This window comes from Fusarium oxysporum, chromosome VII (assembly GCF_013085055.1).
Source record: "Fusarium oxysporum Fo47 chromosome VII, complete sequence".
NCBI lineage: Eukaryota > Fungi > Ascomycota > Sordariomycetes > Hypocreales > Nectriaceae > Fusarium > Fusarium oxysporum.
In genome coordinates this window covers 2,464,997-2,487,359 of record NC_072846.1, presented here as the reverse complement: position 1 = coordinate 2,487,359, position 22,363 = coordinate 2,464,997, and the positions used below count along the sequence as shown (strand labels likewise).

Genomic DNA, 22,363 nt, shown 5'->3' with positions numbered 1-22,363 from the left:
AAAGCTGTACTTAAAGCGTCAGCAGCAGCAAAAGCTCCTACAGGTCGAGTCCCCGTTCAATTTAACCCTAACCAAGCTTTTCCTGAGATTGAACAGATTATCACAGCACGAGATCAAGCCGAAAAGAATGTCTTACGTCAGGTTGAGGAAAACAGGCGAAAACCACGTAGAAAAAAGCCGCCAAAAACACCAACGGTCGAGAGTATGCTCTTTAATCAGTATCCAAAATCTTAAATTAATTGAATAGATACTTGTTGCTGTATGATTGATTGAAGTCATCTACAGATTCTGTTGTGAGGTTATCATGGGTGTGTGGGGTGGGGGGGTGTACGGGGTGGCGGTGAAATACGTTAGTACTTGACGAGGCCATATCTCTTCCGCTAGCAATCGGAGCCTTGACTTCACTAGGAATCACTCAGGCCAGGGTGCTTTGGATTGCAGCCAAACGGGCGGACTACGTGCTTCATCACTCGCGTGGCCAAACGTCCCTTAAGATTCGCGCCAAAGCAGCCACAACCAATCGCTGGTTCGACGCGTCCATTGTAAAGGCTCAATAAACCTGACAAACAGTGGGCTGCTAGTCAAGTCTATCTAGGCAGAGGCCAATTCAACGACGTGTTATGGGGCGCGATGGCCGAGTATAGGAAGGAACCGGGGGAAGGTAACAAATCGAGTCTGAATCGCGGGAAGCATGCGCATAATACATGAGGGGAGTTTTGGTGCAGTCGTCCGGAGTCAGGCTCGTTCGTTCTCAGCCAGACGTAATTAGATGGACAAGCGCGACAGTTGTTAACCCAATATTACAATTTTAGGTGGGAAGACAGAAGAAGATAGAGTTAATAATTAGGTTTTAGGAAGATAAAAGCTAGAGAAGTAGGATATTAGCTTGTCACACTATTCTGACGATAGTATTTATTGGTATCTATTATGGTCTTTTGTTAAAATCCAACATATGCTAATAAAAACAGAGGTAAGAGACTACTAAAAACTTAGTAACGTAATAATAAGCGAGCGACCCGGACAAGCGAGACGTCTTTACACCCCTGTAATATCCACCATAATGCATCTAATGACATCAGATCTGTCGCTCCCGTCTTCTCCAGACAGTTTTACTTCTATCTGACACTTTCGCGCGTTATGCGTCGTCCTGCCATATACGCCGCACCGCCGCTGCTTCGTTTCTGTCGTCCATTTTCGTCGACCATTTCCTCAACTTTCAACCGATAGCTGAACGTTGATCTCATTCTGGCCCTGAAAGTCTTGCTCTCGGCCTACTGTGAGGCTTCCTCTTTCTTTCAGATGTTTCTTCATAACCCGTCGACGCTGGCTAAGTGTCTCATTCTCCTCCGAAGGATCTGCACCTCTGACTTGAACAAGGCGATCTAACGAATGATTCCCTGTGTTCATTTAGTAAATTAATCTATACTTTCTAAAATGGATGTTGGAGAGATTCCTTGATCTCTAGAGATTTTATTCTTAGTGAAATCCGATTGTAAAGTCGCCTTAATCGGATTGCTTGGCGTCGTCGACACCTAAGGTACTGGCACTCATTGACCCCTAGGACTGGTATCGGCATCTGTAGCTTTGCGTCAAGCTTCGAAATCTCACTCTCGGGGCTTAAAGGCGCAAGACCTGCCCCTTGGAAGCCTCTCTAAACATTCTTCTCTGTTATAGAGTTTTAGAAAGGTGCATAAAAAGCAAGAAAGAAACCCTCGCTAATATGTCTTATACCCTCCTTTATTGTTCTGTTGATTTATTAACTGTATGCCTACTAAAGTAGGCTCAAACTACTAATATTAAGAGGCTGAAGTATATAAGATAAATAAGCTAACATTAGTATATAAGGTATACTAATCTTATGCTCCTTATAATATAGCTTGAAACTGGCCAAGTAGTAACTTTAATAACTATTTAGGACAAGGAGGCAATATTTGCCAGCTATATGTAGTATAGTGTGGTTATTAAATTATCTTATTTATACCAGGCCTATTTCACTTATAATCCAGCCATTTTCAGTTACAGTAATAACCCAGTACTGCAGTAAAGGACTATCTTTAAACTGTATTAAGAGGTAATTCTTACCTGCTATAATAATAAATAGCGGTATGCATTAGCCCTTAGGATTTATACCTTATATTACTATAGCCTGTTCTTGGCTTCTAGGCTAATTTAGCTTCACATAAAATGTCTTTCTATACTTATAAGAACTATCCCTACATAGATAACTCTACTTATAGAACAGTCGTATTAAAGTTTTAGATATTTAACCCTAAGGTTCTATACTTAGTAATAATATTCTATATAAGCATAAGTTACGCAACAACTTCACAATTTCAATAATATATTTTCGCACGCGACATCGGGGGAGGCCGTGTATCGGCAGTTAACTTTGTCGAATATTCCCGCCTATAAGATAACATCAAATCATTAGTTTCTTGCCATGACTCAAGAACCCAATGCTGAAGGATTCCAGGTGTTTCACCAAATGAGCAGTTGTTCGTGTTTAACTAATTGCCCCACCAATAACCTAACCAGAATAGTATCTCGATCATCGAGGACCCTGATATCTTAATACGAATTTCCACTTCAGATCTCCAGAGCTCACGTCAAAAAGGGCAGGTGCGGTATATGTAATCCCCTGACAAAACTTCATTAAAATAACGATCGGGAACGTGCCTAGAAGCTGCCAAATGCATGGAATGACGTAGCATGTACGCTCCGTTTTCGAAAGTCAATAGTTGGAAAGCTGTTAGACTTAGTGCTGTTGAATGACTTGGGAGTTAGAAGTAAAGAGTTTCAGTGGGATAGTCCCATCACTTGTAACCTTACCTATGACCAGTGCCTTTGAACATAAATAGCTGGTCATTTCCCACTCCATTCAAGATCAAATCAACGATCTCAATTCACATATTCATCTCCTCTTCTCTCAAACTTGAGTCTTATAGTCGTCTGCAAGATGCATCATTTCGGATTTCTTTGTGCGTTCCTCGCTTCCGTCGCTGGCGCGATGCCTTTGGAAGAAAACCCATTCCCAGGTGCCACCAAGTGGACTCCCAACCAACAAATCCAATCTGACGAGGTCATCGTCCCCGTGAAGGGTGCTTGTAAGTTTCTACTTTCACGATCGTTGCAAGAACGGATGCTCAAAGTCTTATAGCCTACGTCGTTAAGAAGGAAGCCTACCTTGCCAAGCTCAAGGCCGAGGGTATCAAGATTGGTGCTCCCGAGCTCGACCCGTCCTGGATATCTTACAACGGCACTGACCTCCCCAAGTCTGAGAACACCAAATTCTCAAAAAGCGACCTGGGAAAGAGAGCCGACTGCGACGGTACCTTCTATATCATTACTGACAGGGTTGAAACCTTCGTCGATTGGGACGTACAGATGTCGCCCGTCATCTGCGCCGTCGGCGACATGGACATCAGTGTCTCCTCAGGCTACAGCGTTGCCAACACTGTTGGAGGTAGTGCAGGAGTCGACCTCACGTTCATCAAAGATCGCCTGGGTGCGTCTCTTGGCATTGACTACAGCCGCACCTGGACCACGCAGACGTCGGTAATCACCAAGGCCACTATCAAGAACGGCCAGTGTGGTGTTATGATCACCAAGCCTCTCACCACTCGTCGCTCGGGTCGTCAGTTCCGTGGCTGCATTGGATCTGCTACGGAGGTTGGTACTTGGTATACCGATAGCCGCAACGAAGGAAGCTATAATGGTATCACCTGGATTGAAGGAGCAATCTCCGCCTGTGCCAAGCCAGGAAACAACCCTCCTTTGTCTCGCTGCAACGGACAAGGAAACTTCCGTTAAGACGGAAGGAATTCTTAGAAGGCAGGCCAGTAGGGATTATCCCCGAGTAACCTTCAGTGTTGCTAATAATATAAACAATATGATATTGCCAATATGAACCCCTTCGCAGTATTATTATATTACCAAGGGGTGCATATTGTATTACCCAATATGAGCATGACTCATATTGTATTTATTGCCAAGAACCCAATACATTGGCAGTGTGACAGTACACCCAATATATTCCACGTGACCCCATCACTCTACCGCTTCTGCACAAATCTCGTCACCCTTAAAATCTTGTATCCCAAACCATGACTTCAGGCACTCCAATGCTTCAATTACATCACTCCCAAGTCGATTTCAGCGGTCTGTAATCGTTGTCCCTACACCAGAGAAGAGTCTTTCAGGCTCCGCAGACATTGCAGGAATTGACAGTATATCCACGGCCATCTTGCTCAGGCTCGGGTAGGTTTTCTGCTGCGTCTTCTCTAGCCATCATGCAAGGGCGCTTGTAAAGCCATAAACCCGTTCAGAATTGCAATATCGCTCGTATTCGTCCATCGCGAGCGACGGCTGCAGATGCTTGTTCCTCCAATTCAAGAACTCGTTCGTGGTTGTCGATGGGGCCTCGCAGAGAGGAAGCGTTGATTCCACAGGTTTATATTCGTTCCACAGCGTCTCAATCAGCTTCTTTGATGACTCAGCCCACTCCTTTCTACAGTTCTCTTGGATGTAGTGCCATTTGTGCGAAGGGTGGAGCACAATGGCTGCAACATACCAGGCTGGCGATCAATTCAATTCCATCAATTTCGCCCTCGCGTGGCGTTGCGTTGACAGCTTACTCAGCATTTGGCCCGTGGAGTTGAACCACCGCATCTGTAAATTGAATTGGTGGCGTTGAATTGAACATGTTGAACCTCATACGCCCCCCGAGATGCCCAACACTTTATTCGCCATCGTCTCGGCCATCTTCCTCTGTCTCCCATATAATGCTAATCCCAACCTCATCTGATACGTCAACCAACGTATCCACCGCGTCGATTAGGCCATTTCGCACCCATGACCTTAGCGTCTGTGTCATCCCTATCGTGCTAGCCTCCAGTCGAGTCCGCAGCGGTGAGACCATTTGCCCAGCAACACTAAACAAACGCTCGCACTCTGCCGACATAGGCGGTACCGAAAGCAGGTCAAGAGCCATTCGCGACAGTCGAGGGTAATCTTTCCGTCTCTCCCACCAATATTGAATGGGATCCGTGACAAGAGGGTCGCTCTTAGCGTCCGGACTCGACAGCCAGTGGTCATATTCGTCATGGTCTGCGTTCACTGACCTATCCAAAGGACATCTGCCTGCTAGAGACGAAGTTCTGTGTGCTCGGTGTCTTTCGAGAGCACTCATTGCCTTTAAACGCTTGAAAGGAGGTTCCTCATCTGAATTCGAAACATTCGGTAGTGATTTATACTCTTCCTCCCACAGAGTCCACCATTCTTTTTGCCTCCTGAAGCCATGGCAGCTGTGCTTTGTCGGTCCACGTATTCTCGAAATATCCCCAACGTGAGGCCGGATTTAGAATGGCGGAAGCATAGTAAGCTGGCGTCTCGTCCAGTTTCGTATAGTACTCGTTCAACTTATCCCATCCCAGGTTGATGTTTACCCTGAAGTGCTCAGGATCCGGGTAATTCTCTGCTGCTGCTTTCCACTCCTCCAGACGTTCCATCAGAAATTCATACATTGAAGCAACATCCCACATATTGCCATATGCCTCAATACGGCCACCTTTACGTACCCGGCTCTGAGCATCTCCTTCAAGCATCCGGAGTGCCTCCTCGAAATCAAGCAGCACCTTGTCCATCAACTCAATTACTTTCCAGTCCTTCTCCCCAAGAAGACTCTCCTCCCGGAGACAGAGCGGTATCTCTTCCCTCCGTTGCGGCATTCCTTGTTGAATTCAAGCGTGACCTTCTCAACTAGGTCCTCCAGAAAAGGACGCAACAAGAGACCGCGTCGCATCATATACAGTGCCGACAACCACCGCGTCTGGTTATCGCGAACAACGTCGACAGGCCTCCTTGCTCGAATCTTCGGGTTGTCAGAATGCTGAAAAAATTCTTCCTGCAGCGCACGGAGACGATAGGTCAACTTGTCAGACCGATGGATCCAATGGACCAGGTTATGGAGCTTCCCAATGGGACCTTTCTTTCGCTAGATCTCATGCTGGGCAGCGCCAGAACTAGATTCTCCATCAATTTCTGCTTCAAAAACCTCAGCTTTGTACCCAAACAACAGGGCTTTCACCACCAAGTTGAGCACATGGCCGAAGCATCGCATTCTCCGTTTCTTCGGATCGAATCCCAGCGCCTCCGCAATCTCCTCCATTGCTGTATCCATATTCCCGGCGTTGTCAAGCGTGATGTACCCCACCCTATCAAGTATCTCATAGCTCTCCAAGATCTCGAGGATCTAGGCTGCAATATTTCCCCCCCGAATGGCAATTCTTCAACTCCGGTAGGCCAAGGACCAACTTCGACGGGACTCCATTTTTGTCAACATAAAAGCAGACAATCCCATACAGAGCATGCCGATTCCTTGAACGCCAGCCATCGAACGCAATATGAATTTGACCTGGAACACTCCTCAGGTGGTCGATTATGCGTGTCTTTTGTTGGAGATGAAGGTCGATGATTCGCTTCGAACCGTGTCATGAGAGATATGAGCATTCGTCGCTGCGACTGATGGGTTCAGGTATTCGAATATACGTCGAAGCCGGCCATGCTCGGGTTGGTGAAAAGAGATATTGGCGTCGATCACCCACTCAAGGAGCAGTCTCTGGAAGTGGTTCCTGTCGAAACGCTGCATGAGGGCGTTCGCGATGGCTTGCTCTTTAGGGTCTGAGGTGTCAAGATTCAGCATCTCCACAATGTTCCTTGAGGGAGTCTTCTCCTGCTTTCCCTTCCAAAGAGCGGGCGGCTTCCTCCTTCCGGACTTATCGACAAGTCCGTGCTCCCTGAACAGATGTTTCTCGATATTCTGGGTGCCAACAGCAGAGAAGTCTGTCATCTTGGGCTTAGCTTTCCAAAGACAATGCTTGCAAACCCATTTCCTCTTCGTGGGAGAATCGCGGGCTTGAATGTCAAAGCCGTGCTGCCAAACCCACGAAGTCTGCCTGCCAACGCGTTCCGAAATTGAGAAACCCGGAAACTTGTGCCATGGGAAGGCTTTCCAATCTCCTGGCGAAACATCCAAGTTATTAGGTGAAGCACTAGGTGCGCTGCAGTCGGGACTCTGGCACTTGACAGGTACGTTGGCGTCCATTTGAAGATTAGGAAAGGAATACGGAGGTAGGGCCAAAAAGTCCTTGCCTGCCAAGGCACTAGAGAACCACCCCTGCAAACTCTGTTAGACCTCTGCCACCAATTTGTATGAGACTTATCGGCGAGGGATTTTTCTGTTGTTTCTTCCTTCTATATATACAATTATGCCAACAGATATCGCGACCCGGGCTTTAGTGGTGACATTGAAGGCGCCTGCCGGCGCAGCAAAAACCACCGCTGAAATTGAGGAGATAACAGGCATTCCGTACCGCACAATAAATGCAATATATGCTCGTGCCATCCGGCGAGCTTAGCCTGGTGGGGATAGATATCAGCAAGGCGACGGTGACGTCCATACTCAAAGCTGCAGGCTACAGGAAAACGAAGCCGACGAGGAAGCCTGGACTGACGACGAAGATGAAGAAGGAACGACTGGAATGGTGTCTCACCCACCAAAATTGGACCCTAGAAGACTGGAAGTCAGTAATCTGGTCTGATGAAACGTCTGTTATCCTTCTTCACCGTCGCGGCGGTTATCGGATCTGGAGGAAGCCGGAGGAACGAGTCACTCGCAGCTGCATTCGCGAGAGATGGAAAGGATCCAGCGAGTTCATGTTCTGGGCGCCTTTTCGTATGATAAAAAGGGACCTTGTCATTGCTGGAAGCCAGAGACCAAGAAGGAAAAGCAGGTAGCTAATAAGGCAATAAAGGAGCTGAACGAGGCGCTTGAACCGATAATGAAGGAGCAGTGGGAGCTTACCAGCGGTTTACGAAGATTAGCGCTGCGTAATAAGCCAGGAAGGAAGCCAGTCTGAAACTTCACCAAGGAAAATGGAAAGCTTGTTCATGAGGGCAAGGGCGGTATTGACTGGTGGCGGTATCAGCAGACAATTCTTATTCCAAAATTGCTTCCTTTTGCAGTAGAATGTATGAAGGAAAGAACAAATACCGTCGTTCAGGAAGATAAGGCGCCGGCACATGCTCACCATGCGCAGCAGAAGGTGTATGACGCGTGGAAGGTGCAGCGGCTGCTTTGGTGCCCGAATTCGCCTGATTTGAATGCTATTGAGGCAGCTTGGCCGTGGATGAAGAGATATACTACTAAGAAAGGTGCGTTGAAAAGTAAAGGTGAAGCTATTCACAAGTGGGAGGCTGCTTGGGAGGAATTGCCCCAAAGGAAGATCCAAGAGTGGATAGAGAGGATACCTGCACACATTAGAAAAATCATTGATTGTAAGGGAGGGAATGAGTACTTAGAAGGCAGGGATTATCCCCTAATAAACTGACCCTTTTAGAAGTACCTCCTCTTTTTACCCCGCTTTTCTGTTTTTAGCGCGGTGTTAGCGTAGGCAAGGACTTTTTGGCCCTACCTCCGTAGAATGCACGCAATGATCTTTCTGCAAGGGTTATGGGGCGCGACGACAGCTGAGACGCGTTCATAAACCCCTAATGCTAGGTGCAGTTGGCACGTGCATCAAAAATACGGGGCAAAAGTATTAGCAGGGGTCCTGTGGACGCGTCTTATGGGACTACACGGACTGGGCGCTACCCTGAACCACTGCCATTATCGACAGTTTCAACCGATGGTCAACGTTGAAAGCATCTAGGTGGAATTGAAACAATCAATGGGAGTGTCAAATGGAATTGATTGAATTGATGCACGTGACTTCAACTTCCATAAAATTGACGGGATTGAGTTGATGGTTGAATTGATCGCCAGCCTGGTCCAGAACATCATCGAGAGCTGGAACAAAGCTTCTGATAGCTCCAGCCAAGGCCTAGATGGGAAGAGGAATTCGGACTGATATTGTGAACCAATCTCCACTCCCAGGTTCGTGTCTCCTTCAAAATCTGTCTCCCCATCGCTCTCATCACTGCTTGCGTGACTTGATTCATCGTCCTCAACAGGGTGCATGTGGGAACAGCCTTGCTCACGACTCGGTAGTTGCCTCGCGAGAGATAGGATATAATGCATCATCTTTTCTTCTTTTAGTCCTAGCCTGAAATTGTAGAGCTCTTGACGCTGCCGTTCCTTGAATCCCAAAACCCGAAAGACGAAACAGATCAATCGCTTCCAGACGGAAATGTATCTTTTTGAGCATAACACAGCTCGGGACGGATGTGGCCAAAAGTCATTTCTTGAGTATGTGTTGAGCCAGCAGCGAGACGTGTACGACGTGCGGGCCATTGTAGCCATCACACGATTGAACATGAGATCGAGGCCCCGGAGCAAAATGCGCAGCTGAGTTTCGGCCTCAGCAGAGCTCTTGATTGAACTTCCCCCCCACTGGCCAAGTAGGTAATCTTGACCTTGGACGAAGTCGGGCTGTTGTGCTGATGTAGTGATAATTTCGAGTGATCGATTACGGAATAGTTCAGGCCAGCGAGTATGTCGGAGCCATGGTGTCGTCTCGTTTGGGTTGATAACTCCGGCCCGGCCGTGAGGACTGCTCCCTATCTGCAGCTCCGGCATTTCCATCACTATTCAAGCCTAAATATTATTTTTTCGTTTACTAAGAGCTGCCTTTGGAAGCTTGAATATTCCTAAGGACTATACTCTCTATGAAATTTGAACCTGACCTAGGCGCGCGTCTTCGACGCGCTGTTTGCGTGGAAGTCCGTAATTAAACTTTAATTATATATTACATATGTTACAAAGCTTTGCGCTATCGCCTCAAACTCTATGAGAATCGTCCAGGGTCAGAAGTAGAGCGCCAATGAGACGATTAAGCGCCCCCGCCATGGCTGAAAGTGGAGTCGCGGCAGTTTCGTCAAGTGCCCGCTTTCAAGTGAAAGAGGAAAACAGGGGTGACGGCCCAATCAAGACGCGTCAAAGTCCTCTTTCAGTTGAATCTGGAGCTGGAATAATGATGTAGAATATAGGTCTGTCGGTATCCCACAACGGCCAGACGCTGGGCAATTCGAGTGCTTTAATCAAGTCCGAGCCAAGTATATGGTTCTGGGCTCACAATACCCATTGGCAGAGCTGATAAGCCTTCGAGATTTCGCACGTAACATTGCACGCACTGAACCACCATCTATGCTTTTCCACTGGAGCAACGATAGTGAGACGGTATCTCACGCCACCTTTCAAATAACAATGAATAACTTCCGCAAACTCGCAGACCATTTCATTACACAGGCAGAAGCGCTGTGCGATCAGTTGATGTTTGGTGTACGTCCACACGTCGACTTGTCAAAGATCAAAGACGATATCTCTAGTTCAGAAAGTGGTTACAGCTTTATTAGCTGCCCTACTCAAGAATGTAGACCAGAAGTGCGCCGCATTTCCGCTTCTCCACCAATCAATGTCCCTGCACCACGGATCCACTTTTGCCGCACACGCCGCGTTTCTGTTGAACAATAGGCATGAGCTGGGGTGTCACGTGCAAGCAGGGGTCTTCTAAGATTGCGACCAACAACAGTGAAACAGTGTGTCATCAGACCACCCTCGGATGCCTGTGATGTTGCAATTTGTAAAGAGCAATATTGCCGGGGCTTCTATCACCACCTAATTTAGCATAGGAATTTTGTACCTTTTATTTCGTGCATTTTAATTGGTCACACCCCCTCACCGTGACCACAGTGGAGGTCCGCACGCACTCAGGAGATAGGGTTAACCAAATTGTCCTTCGCAAGCTTTTGATTCGTTCCGCCTGTCTAATGATACGTGTAGAAGCGGCACTTTCGATGACAGTCGTATATTTGACCTCATCCAGATGCAGTCGCTGTTTCAAACCCAACTAAGCTGTGGAATACGGTAGCAAAAGGCCAGTACTCCTGGGTTCGTACTGTAACGGACTTGGGATCCCTTCCAGTCCTAGCACACAAAATACTTAATATGAGGGAGATCGTTGCTGAAACCTTGAATATTATTTAATTAACATGTGGCCCTGACGTCAAGTTATTCAATCTATTAATGCTCTTCTGATGTCAGACTGCCCTGGTATCATATTCGTCTTTAATAATAAAAAAGGGTCTCCGTAAGCTAAAAACTACTTTTCTCTTTAAAAACTTAGGAATTATCAAATTCTATTCCACGTTCTCAAGTGAAACAAAATGGCGTCTAATATCGAGGACAAGAACGCAGAGCCAATAAACAAAGGCGATCACGTTTGGACGCGGATCCGTGGTGGTAGACACGAGGGAGACGTGGAGAGGATTGTGACAACTGCAAAGGACGCCGAAAAAGAAGAAGTTAAGAATCCTCCAAAGGTATGTTTTAATGGGTTCTTCGTATTGGCAGTGAACTGATGTGTTTGAATCAGGTACTCTTCGAGGATCAGCATGGTCACCGGGTTGCGCATAATCCAGGGACTCTGGAGCACAAATGAGACAGTTTAAGGAACAATATAGCTGCGTTAGCCGCTCACATGGAGTTGAGAGGGGGTTTTAGGTTCCCCGTCGGTACCGTCACGATGACAGGGCCTACGTGGGGCGAGGTACGCCTTGGAGGCTCACTAACTACCCATGGGATACAGTGACCAGTCATTGTTGACTCAGCTATGAGCTAAGGGGGTGCAGGAAGGCTTAGTATTTATTCAAGAGCTTTGGTGTTAGTGTGACAGACCTTGCCATCAAAAACGCGATGCATTCACTCGCAATGGACAAAACAATCTTGGCCATTTATAACCGAGTCTTTCGGTCTAACAACGTAATATGGGTAAAACCTAAAAGAATATTTCCGAGCCAGGATAGGCCCACAAGTTAAGCCTAATATACAAGATAAAACTGGACTTCTAAAATTTCCAGCCTCATTGCCAATCCTAAACCATTATTTACTGCTTTCGGTGCAGGCCACCAGCGTCATCAGTGTTGTGGATGGCGTTAGGGACTGCACGCTCAATTCTCTCAGGAAGCTTCTCCTGTAGCTTCTGAGGCACGATGGACGCCTTGCCTCCGTCCTTGGCGTGAGGTTTGTGAGTAAACTGACCGGGCTCAGCGCCGGTGCGGTGGACCTGAAATAAATAATTAGCTGCAGGCTCCCAGGCATGTGATGATAGTTGTCATACAGAATCGGGAAGGTGCTCCTCTAGACCTTGGGGTGCCTTCTCTTGAGCCTTGGAGTGCCCAGTGGTGTGAGGAGCGCCGTGGCCGCGCCCATTCTGCACAGTGGTCTGGGTATTCAAGTCGGACATGACGGTAGATGATTCAGTGGTAAGGGGAAGTGACATAATGTTTAACACGTAATTCAACACTCGTTATGATCTCGTTTGAAGACGTTGAACTATCTAGGCCTAGACGAGAGGAATTTGGACCCTTATTTCAATTCAGAACGGGGATGCAATATGGACGTCATGATTCCACAGCGTCGGTCATGAATGCATAGTGAGACGATAATGACTCTATATCAGACAGTACTGGCAATCTCCAATCAGCGACTGATGATCAGCTCAGAACCCCCTCGCCCCATGACGCCATTGCTACGGAAATTGTGCGTCGACTTTTCATCCGATTGGTACTGCAAGACCACTTATAGGCTCCATAAATGTTCTGAAGATACTCGTGGATCTGGGCTAAAAGGGGCCCCACTCAGAGAGTGGGCGGCAAAAATCTGGGACAAGGGCAAAAATCTGGGACAACTGGATACCCCGCTCAGTCTAAATTTATGGGTTTTCACCACCAAAAACCCAACTTTTGACAGACAATTCCAAGTACAATCTCGTCATATCTCGTATTCAAAGTGCCCTTTTTTCCAGATCTCTAAAATGGAGGATCCTCGTTATCTCAACCCCGCCGTTGCCGCAGCTCGGGCAGTTTTGCTCTCTCAACGCCGCCACCGCAACACCAAAGAAGGGAAGCCTCTTACCGTAAGAGAAGCTGCAGATAGATTTAAAGCTTCCAAGAGCGCTGTTGGTCGTCATTTAAAGTCAATAAAGCTATCCCTTTGAGTGCCACAGCCCTTCAGAGGGGTCACGACAGGGGCATAGGACCAATTAAAATAAAAAAAAACTAACGGTACTTCTCCCTACATACTAATTTGTATGATGGTAAAAGTCCCAGCAGTTTTGATTGTTACAAAGAGCTACCTTACAGACTTGGCAAATATCTTACGAACTTCCGGTGCCCCGCACGTACTAACCTTATGATTAAGCAAAGTGGGGCGAGTGGCCTTCCTGAAGGGCTGTGGCACTCAAAGGGATACGAAAAACCGGATTTCAGCGATAACAGCCGCGGGCATACATACGTATTGTAGTGTTGTTATATGAGTACAACTGTTGTATAGTTGTACAACACTACCGGACTTCCCAAATAACTGTTGTACAACAATAAGGCGCTCCATATAATTGGTCAAGTTGGTAGTGTTAGCTAATCAGATATTAGTTTTATCGTATACACCAGAAACGTGACGTGCCACGATGGCCTTGTTACGCTGTGAAGCTATCCACCACCGGCTGAGTAGTAAACGACCTCACTGATGGCTACGACCCGTGGCACACTTATGGCTCTTAGACGCCCACCGTTAGTAGACAGGCATATAAGTTTATGTTCTCTTTACTCCTCGGATAAGCTCTGTCACGGCCAAGGATAACTGTCGTGAATAGTTTCACGGACAGCACGAACGCCACATCACAACTAGCGCAAGGCAGCATACGGCTGCCTAAAGGCCATCAATGCTACTTATGACGAAACATAGCTACAAGAAGCCAGCTCCCAGTCCCTCATTAGATATAAATTAAGAGGCTTATTTGATTCGATATTTTCCACATGCGAGTGATGACTTTTCAATCAATGCTATGGCCGAGCTGCCCTGTCTCTATTGTTTTGATACTGCGAATCTCACTACAAATCCTAGACGCTTTAGGCACCATTAGGGTGCCATATACTTAAGCACTGATTCCTAGAATCTCGACTATGAATAGCTCATCGCCTATCAGTTCAACATCTGCTCAATTAACAGCCATCGAGCGGCTGGGCTGGGACTTCTACAGCTTCTTCCGTGTTGAGTAGGATAGCCTGAGAAGAACAAGGCTCAAATTGGAAGGGTTCGGAAGTCTTATGGTCGAAGGGAATACGTCTGTCTTCACTGCTCAACTCGCTGGAGCAACGGATACACAAGCAATGCCATAACCCATGCTCAAAATCGACACCGGCAACTTATCCAGGCTAGTGAGACGTCTCAAAACTCACAGCAATCGACGCAGCCATCCATAGACTCATATATAACATTCCAACCATCCGACAGTACTCTTCGGAATGTCTTCAATGCTCAACGGTATATTGAGGCAATCGTGGGACTCCTCACGCGGCGTCGGGTCCCATTCTCTTCAGTTACTTGGGATGAGATGAAGAGTCTTGCCCTGGCATGCAATCCTGCCATTGAAGACTGCCTGATTACGTCCCGTGATCAGGCTATGAAGATCATAAATGCCAACCATGGGCTATATGCTTCCCAGCTTAGAGATCTCATTCAAGGTTCTCAATCGATGATCCACATCTCAACTGACCTCTGGACATCACCGCATCGCCATGCCATGCTAGCAGTGTGTGCCCAATGCGTTGATTATAACTACACACTTCGAAAAGCGCTCTTGAGACTGCCAGAGTGTCCATTCAGTCATAGTGGTGAGGCCCAGGCAGCCTTGATTGTGGAAGTCCTACGCAACTTCGATATATTAAGAGTAGGCTACCACACAGGGGACAATGCAACTTCAAATAATACGTGTTTGGAGGCACTATCAGAGAAATTGAAGGCAGAGCTCCAGGTATGCTTGTCCCCTAGCTAGTTGGGTTCTATCTGACATAGAGTGGATCGATTTCAACCACAAGAGGCGTCGAATCCGGTGCATTGGTCATATCATTAACCTCTCCTTGCAATCCTTCCTTCTTGCTCGATCTAAGGAGGCTCTCACAGCAGCCCTCAATGCTACTATTAGTGATGAGAGTGCGGATATGGTCGACCACTTTGCCGCCACACTAGCAGAAACCATATCACAACAGGAAGAGCCTGTACTGCAAGGTAAAAGGCTCAAATCGACAGCTAAGGCCAGTCAGAAGACTGGTATTGATGAGGACTATATTGGGTGGCAAGGCATTCCAGCTCTCCAGAAGCTCCATAACCTTGCTCTCTGGCTTCGTAGCTCATCACTCCACAGTGATAGCTGGCGTGATGCTGTCGGCCTCAGCCTTGGGATTGATAATGCCACACGATGGTCCTCCTGGTATAAAGTGATCGACAATGCCATTAGGAAGAAAGTTCAGATCAATCAGTTTCTACTTGAGCATGACAGAGAGCTTGAAGATACTGTTCTAAGTGGTTCTGATTGGGATTTGCTGGCCAGAACCCATGCATTCCTTGAGCCCTTTGCATCAGCAACTCTATATGCCGAGGGAAAATGCTCCTCTGTCTCCCAGTCCCTCTTTCTGATGGATGCTCTATTCTTCCACTATGAAAGTGCAAAGGTTCAGCACTCGCAGCCTGGCTCAATGGATACTCGGATGCTCCATGCCATTGAGATGGGCTGGTTCGTCTTAGACAAATACTATACTGTGACTGAAGATGTCCCGGTCTATGCTGCCGCCTTACTACTTGATCCTTCTAAGCGACTAGCATATATTCAGCAAAATTGGCCTCGAGACTGGCATGAGGCAGCTATTGCTGGTGCTCGGGACACCTGGATGACAGAGTATCAAGGACTTGCGATCTCAAAGGAACCAGAACGTCGTCCTGCACCGCTACCCTCGAAGAAGGATGGTCAGTTATCGTTTCTTTTCAGGTCAATTGAGGTGAAGCAGAAGGCTATTTCTACCGATTCAGACAATCTGGATTCCTTTATCAACGCTTTACCTCTTGAAATCGACTGTCCTCCTCTTGAGTGGTAGTCTCGTCTTGAGCAACGGGCACAGTATCCACGGCTCAGTCGGATGGCCATCGATATCCTTTCCATCCCATCTGAATCAGCTGAGCCAGAGAGAGCATTCTCAGGTGCTCAACATACTGCTTCGTGGGACCGGCTTCGAATCACTTGCAAGAATCTTGAGAAGGTGAAATGTATCGGCAACTGGCTACGAGAAGGACTAATTGTCCCCTCCGGAGAGGTTGGATTGGGTCTAGTATGCAATCCACTAGCTAGAGATGATGGGGCACCTATGGATGTAGGTCTACAAGATGACTAGAATGCTATAGACAAAGATATAGAGCCATGGCACCTTAATTCTACCCGTTTGGTCGTTGCACGTGACCTTATTGTTGTACAACTGTTGTAAAGTTGTACAACACTACGCATCTATGGTGGTGCTAAGTAGTCGTCCACAAGGGCGTCGTAGTACTTGTCCTGATACCACTTGATATGCTCCTCCTTATCAAGAGCGGCATCGAGCAGGAGAAACCATGAGTTCCAGCGCGTATCGTTGTCGAGCCCGAGGACTTTGCCGGCACGCCTCCGAAAGAGATTATACCTGTAATCGTTGGCTCTAATATGGATAGCAGTATTATGCAACTTGCCGAGCGGACCGAGTTGACTCCAGCCACGCTCCTTTCGCTTCTTCCAACCTTGCATCATGTCAATGTTGAACGAAGCTTGGTCCATCTCTTCAATTTGCCTGCAGGCTTCAAGCACAGCCTCTTTGCTATCCATGAGAAGAAACGCTTGGACGCAAAGGTTGACAACGTGGCCATGGCAACGAATCCGTCGGTGTCTTGCATTCCAGGCGACGCCTCGTCCATCAAGGAAGTGGCTCAATAGACGACATAGCACGTCATTGGAACCGTGATTATATCCCGTAATATATCCCAGCTGGCGTGAGATGCCGTACTCCTCAATGACTGGCTGAAGGAGCTTCCACTGCTCGGCTCCGCTGTGGCTTCCAGGGCCGTCTATGCCAGGAAGTTCAGGCAAGGCCAGCAGTGCCTGGCAGGGATTTTTCGTGCCTTCCTGCATAAATTGCACACATATTCCTAGAACAGCTTTGTGGTTTGGTGCGCTCCATACATCAGCGGAGAGGTGAAGCTTGGCATGTGAGGATTGTAGCTTTTTTCGGAGAATATCTTTGTGGATCGCATATGAGTTCGAGCAGAGTTTTTGGACATGGCCGTGGGAGGTGTTGATAAGCTCTTCTGCAGTGTAATTTGCCGCCATAAGCAGAGCGTGCAACTCTGGCCAAGTATTGCAATTGTATGGGAGGTTGCGGACAGTAACCAGCTGGACTAAGGCTTCCATTGCAGCCTTTGGATTAAGTACGTTCCGAAGAACTTGCTCCTCTCTTTCTTGAAGCTTAGCAACCTCAATCTCGCCAGCTTTGTTGAACGTCTCTTTGATGAGGCTGGTACGCACTTTCTTGGTCGAATTTGGCTCCGAGCCAGCGGCTTCAACTGAGTGTATCTTAAGTAGGTGGTTACGGAATGTGGTAGACACGTATGTGGAGTACGGTGGGTTGCTGCAGTATTTGCAGTAGAACACTAAGTCTTGCTTTGGCCCAGCGCGCTCAGGCTCGGACCCTTGAGGTTTTCGAGTGCGTTACCACGTCGCATCGGCCGTAGTGATGCGTTTGCGTTTTGGAGTTGTTGAAGTGGAAGATTCAACGGAAGGTAAGCTCTGCGTATCAGGTATCTCAGAAGCCGTCTCGATCGTTGCAGCAATGGAGGACTCGCGGTCACTAGGCGTGCGGCTGAGGAAGGAGTCCATCGCAAGCAATCAACGGGCATCATGGCTTTCCACTAGCTTCGTCATGAAGTGTCGCGCGACGCGGAGGCGTGGCTAGCTGACGGTCGGCCACGGCAGTCAGAAGGTCGCTCAGTGAATCGGGTAAGGTTAACGAATGAGACTTGATTTCTATCTCGAGGAGTAGAATCGTATGAGACTATATGATATGGAATACTGTTGCTGTCTGCAAGTCAGAAGCTGTTGCCTAGCAGGCAGGATCGTACTAACTGTTTGCTATAAGTGAGCGACTTGATCTTGACATGAAACCTGACAATGTGACTCGAAGCGATCTTGATAGTTGCCTTAGGATTGGAGCTACAGAGACGTTGCACGGCAGTCCAAGTTGCCCACGCATAGCTTAAGCAACCGATTTGCCATTCAAGTATCCTTTCTACCTTATGGATCTATTGGAAAGGGAGGCCATTCAGGACCAGGAGGATGGTCAAAATGTTCTAGTGCCGCCGATTTCCTTACCTGACTATCTTTGACTCAGAGCAACTTTATCCCGCGTATGATCATATACGGTTATACGCCTCAGACCGTATGGTATAGGTATACGGGCAATATATGAGTAATATATGGTTTAACTAAACCATACGCGTATGGTTAGAAAGCCTGCTCGGTGGCCTTCTTGGCGGATGGCCAGCAGCTCGCCTCGGGCTCAGATGATAAGACAGTCAAGGTCTGGGATGCAGCAACGGGCGCGTGCCTGCAGACGCTCGAGATTGACCTGGTGGTTACTCGCCTTTCATTTGATCCGATGACAAACTCTCTCCTCTCTACCGACATTAGACTTCCGAAACTGGATCTCCCGGCTCTACCGCTTGCCATTGATAATCAGTCGACTGACGCAATGTTACGGGGTTTTCGCAACTCTGACTGGGGTATAAGTACCGACAGTGTATGGATTGTAAAAGATGGAAAGGGGATGCTTTGGCTACCTCCTGACTATCGAATGATGGCAATAGCTAGGGTGGGATCAACGGTCTCTATCGGCTGCCGTTCAGGTCGTGTACTAGTGATGAAGTTCTGTTAGAGCGGAGAGGCAGGCATAATTCCCTACGAATGAATGAATGAATTTATTCCGCCCGGGAGGTTACGCCTCATACGGCCCACAATGTTGTATCTCGTTACATTGTTTTCCCCTCATTTTATCCCTTACAACCTCAACCTCACGAGTCCTTACATCTTGCCACTTTCCCCATAATTCCCTACTACTGTAACAAGGGCTTGTTGTAATGTGCCGAATTACACAGAATCTGGCCCGTGCACGCATCGATGTTCTTCCAAATATGGGCAAGACCATCTTAACCCCAACTTATTCTTCATTCTGATCGCAATTTCCCAACCGTGCACGTTAGCAAGATCTCCCCTACTGGCCTTCATTGCGGTAGAACGTGAGTAACGCAAGAATCGATACCCCTCTTAAAACCATATCCTTACAGGTTTAGGTGAGTGGCCCTGCTCGAATGATACGGAATTGTTGAGCGCGAGAAGAGTCGGCTCCAAGCAATTGGGAATGTAGGATGGTAAAATAGCTGTGCGATTTTTCGCCCGAATCCCGTATGACACCTGTTGAGCTGAGTTGATGGAATGGTTTGCATCGGCTGCATAGCCTATATACTAAAGCGCTCTAGCAAATTAGAAGACCAAATGATCAGCTTGGTGTTGATTGAGTTATGTTTCTTGGGACCATATACAATCAATGAAAAATAAAAAAGAATTGAAGTGACCCCCGAAATCATGAAAACATGCGTTCAGCACAACGCCTCACTTCGTTGCGCAGGGGAGCCAAAGATACGAAACAGACACAAATTGCCCCAGAATTTACATAGATCGCAGCGTTACACCTCGGGTGGCGCGGCGAGAGGACATGAGTCTATCGATAAACTGCTTCTAGACGCAGGAGAAGTCGGTGTTAATGCCCAAGCTAGTGCCGTCATCGCCGAGCCGAACGTATCTTTCGCCATATTGATCAACTTTCGACCACCTCATTCGCTTCTTAACGAATTATTCCTTCCATCCCAAGCCTCATGTTCCTTATGCGCATCTCATCACTATTGATGATATCTAAGATCGTGTCGAGGCCCATTCAACAGCCTATTAGCAACAAGACCCCCAAGCGTTGACTTTGCCAAAGTCCACTTGCTATGTCTATGTGCATATCCATCATGCCTCGCGTCTAGCACCGCCGCACCCACCGCTGCTGTTGCGACTCTCGTTCCCTTGGCTCCAATCCACTCACCAGGCTCTTTTCTTAGACGGAATACCTCCACGGCAGCGGTGTCGATAGCTGCGTTGATGGCATGTTTTAGCTTGCGTTGAGAAGCTTGGGACTGCGGCTCGCTTTCGTCGCGTCTCTTTCTACCGTGATGACGGGCTCGGCGGGGTGACACTGGGCGGCTGCGGCGATGGTAGTAATGTTGTCGATCGACGGACTGAGCACGCCTCTTCTCGGAATGAGGAGTCCCGGAGCGACAACATCGGGCTGGATCCTCCAGATCAAAACTTTGGCGACTTAGAGACCTGGTTCTTGGCCTGCCTCCGTGTTCGCTGCAATAGGCTTTGTCATCCGAAGAATCTGGATAACTGCCGTAAGGTGAACTCTTTCGGTGTCGCCGAGAGAACAGAGTATGCATGATTGTTATAAAACTAAGTGAAACCTTTAATATTATGAATAAGTTATGCCACTGTCAAAAGAAATTCGCAATTCCATCCTTCGGCCTACCTTAAATCTTGTCCCTCTAGCCCTTGGGGTCATCATATTTACATCACTCTACACATTCGTCCTCAAAGTATATCCAAGGCGAATCACATTGTGCCACGAGCTTCTCGATGTACCTCGCCCCGCATGAAACGTCCCATCATCACGAAGGTACGTAGAGGGAAAGCCCCAAAACTGGGTTATCAAAGGAAAGTGGGTGAAAACCACCCATGTCCGCCAGTTTAACTCAAGGGTTTTCGCCCGTCAAATGTGGTGAGTGGCAGAGTGCGGAGCTTTGCCCTTGGCCCCGGTGCGAGATATTTAAAGCTAGCTAGCTTTTTGAGTGCCACAAGCCTCCGGCATGTCACAAGCCCCATATCCCTTAGTAATCACATCAGTACGTGCGGGGTACGAAAAGTTCATTGGTACCTCTAGCTGGCGATGGGGAAGATTCGGTATCTTTGGTGTCCTTGGTGAGATACCATATAAAATGGTGGACACGCTTGCCCTTCTCAGTAGGGGTGTCAGTATCTTTAGGTGAATCCATGCTCGCGGAATGGTATGCAGGTTGGGTGAGTAGAAAAGTAAGGCAGGGCAGGAGAGGTGAAAAAGACTACCGGAGAGGATGGGGGGATGTCTTTCAGGAGACATGAGGGTAGGATTTAATCCTGTAACAAACAAATAATCCTAGCAGCAACGCTTGATCAGGTTTCCTCACCACCCTCTCGTACCTTTCAATCAACAGATAAGCAATGACGTACTTACGATCAGCCTCGGCCGTTCTCGCACCGTAGTATAAGGTCATGTGGTGAGTTTGCAGCCGACTTCTTGTATATAAGCCCTGGCTGGCTATCCCTCAACCAGGCAACCAGGTCATCATTTTGATACCATCATCTTCTCCGCCATGCCTAACTCCCAGTTCACACAACGACCGACAATCCTACGGGCGTATTCAAGTCAAATGCACCAGTACACAATGAGTCAATTAATGGTTCTATCTGGTCCCTCTACTATGATCTTGGCGCCTACCGAGATTTCGGCCCCAGACTCCGATTCTTCTACTCAGAACCCCTAAAATAAAGTCTGGTATTACTATCGCATCCTGCATACGCCAGAGTCTGAGGAATGAGAGACTAGGAATTAGGATGATGGCGAGTTTCTTGAACGGATTACATGTGGTATCGAGATGAGCATAGCTGAATTGGGTCATGTAACCGCATTTATCAATCTCGTGAACGGCTTGAAGCCGAACGATACCACCTGAATAACGTACCAGAGAGCAAGACATTGTAATGTACTTCGTGCAAATGACGTCATGAGAACGTAACAACAGTCATATTATGCACCCCTCAATAAATTTTAGCGCTGATCGGGCTCCTCTCATCTGCCGAAGAATTAGCTGACCCTGCTTCGGCCTAGCAATGAACACTAACCTCCCTCATTTCTCTACGTCTTGATACTCGCAGGTCTATTACAGTGCCATCACCAACATGGATACATACAAGCCTAGCTTACTTGATCTACCGACTGAAGTCCTGCATCGAATCGGCGGCTTTTTGATGCCTGAGCCAATGGGATATTCATATTAGCCTGATTAATCAATCGACGCCAGTATTCAGTTACAAGCTATGCAGTGAACAGGTTTTCAGCTTTCGCTTCTCATGATTCACGTTCATCAGGAATATCAAGCATAAGTGGCACCCGATCACCAGGAAGCGCGCGCAAGGCTGCGTATGCCACAATGTCATCCTTGCCTTCCGTTTCTAATCTTCATTTAGCCAAACGCGCAAGGCGGCGTAAGCTACATTGTCATGCCGTTTATACATCTCTAACATACCCTAGATTCAATATACGAAATTGCATCTTCCGCTACCGCAACTCTCTCCTGTAAAAGAAATTCCTTGACACCTGCTGT

At 47.6% G+C, this 22,363-nt stretch overlaps 8 protein-coding genes across 8 annotated transcripts; 5 read left to right on the top strand and 3 right to left on the bottom strand.

The window, feature by feature from the left end:
• Positions 1 to 2,956: 2,956 nt before the first annotated feature.
• On the top strand, positions 2,957 to 3,810 carry FOBCDRAFT_241924 (uncharacterized protein; the record flags this gene model as incomplete). The annotated part of the gene is made up of 2 exons (XM_054705891.1): positions 2,957 to 3,104; positions 3,158 to 3,810. 2 exons carry the CDS (start codon positions 2,957 to 2,959, stop codon positions 3,808 to 3,810), a joined length of 801 nt encoding a protein of 266 aa, XP_054561866.1.
• A 5,179-nt stretch (positions 3,811 to 8,989) lies between these two features.
• FOBCDRAFT_118446 (uncharacterized protein) lies at positions 8,990 to 9,517 on the bottom strand (the record flags this gene model as incomplete). Its single annotated transcript, XM_031195337.3, has 1 exon — positions 8,990 to 9,517. A coding segment is annotated over one exon (528 nt), but the record flags the coding sequence as incomplete, so codon positions are not given.
• Positions 9,518 to 10,087: 570 nt separating this feature from the next.
• Positions 10,088 to 10,282, top strand: FOBCDRAFT_117027 (uncharacterized protein; the record flags this gene model as incomplete). Its single annotated transcript, XM_059607732.1, has 1 exon — positions 10,088 to 10,282. A coding segment is annotated over one exon (195 nt), but the record flags the coding sequence as incomplete, so codon positions are not given.
• An 878-nt stretch (positions 10,283 to 11,160) lies between these two features.
• On the top strand, positions 11,161 to 11,435 carry FOBCDRAFT_139485 (uncharacterized protein; the record flags this gene model as incomplete). Its single annotated transcript, XM_054705886.1, has 2 exons — positions 11,161 to 11,316; positions 11,370 to 11,435. The coding sequence occupies 2 exons, from the start codon at positions 11,161 to 11,163 to the stop codon at positions 11,433 to 11,435; spliced, it is 222 nt and encodes a 73-aa protein (XP_054561861.1).
• A 444-nt stretch (positions 11,436 to 11,879) lies between these two features.
• FOBCDRAFT_140677 (uncharacterized protein) lies at positions 11,880 to 12,239 on the bottom strand (the record flags this gene model as incomplete). The annotated part of the gene is made up of 2 exons (XM_054705885.1): positions 11,880 to 12,059; positions 12,114 to 12,239. The coding sequence occupies 2 exons, from the start codon at positions 12,237 to 12,239 to the stop codon at positions 11,880 to 11,882; spliced, it is 306 nt and encodes a 101-aa protein (XP_054561860.1).
• Positions 12,240 to 16,334: 4,095 nt separating this feature from the next.
• Positions 16,335 to 16,643, bottom strand: FOBCDRAFT_122035 (uncharacterized protein; the record flags this gene model as incomplete). Its single annotated transcript, XM_059607751.1, has 1 exon — positions 16,335 to 16,643. A coding segment is annotated over one exon (309 nt), but the record flags the coding sequence as incomplete, so codon positions are not given.
• A 7-nt stretch (positions 16,644 to 16,650) lies between these two features.
• Positions 16,651 to 18,780, top strand: FOBCDRAFT_251855 (uncharacterized protein; the record flags this gene model as incomplete). The annotated part of the gene is made up of 2 exons (XM_059610973.1): positions 16,651 to 16,775; positions 18,355 to 18,780. The coding sequence occupies exons 1-2, from the start codon at positions 16,719 to 16,721 to the stop codon at positions 18,778 to 18,780; spliced, it is 483 nt and encodes a 160-aa protein (XP_059467581.1). The 5' UTR covers positions 16,651 to 16,718.
• Positions 18,781 to 21,345: 2,565 nt separating this feature from the next.
• On the top strand, positions 21,346 to 21,706 carry FOBCDRAFT_251854 (uncharacterized protein). The gene has a single exon (XM_059610972.1). It carries the CDS (start codon positions 21,353 to 21,355, stop codon positions 21,521 to 21,523), a length of 171 nt encoding a protein of 56 aa, XP_059467580.1. The 5' UTR covers positions 21,346 to 21,352; the 3' UTR covers positions 21,524 to 21,706.
• Positions 21,707 to 22,363: the final 657 nt, after the last annotated feature.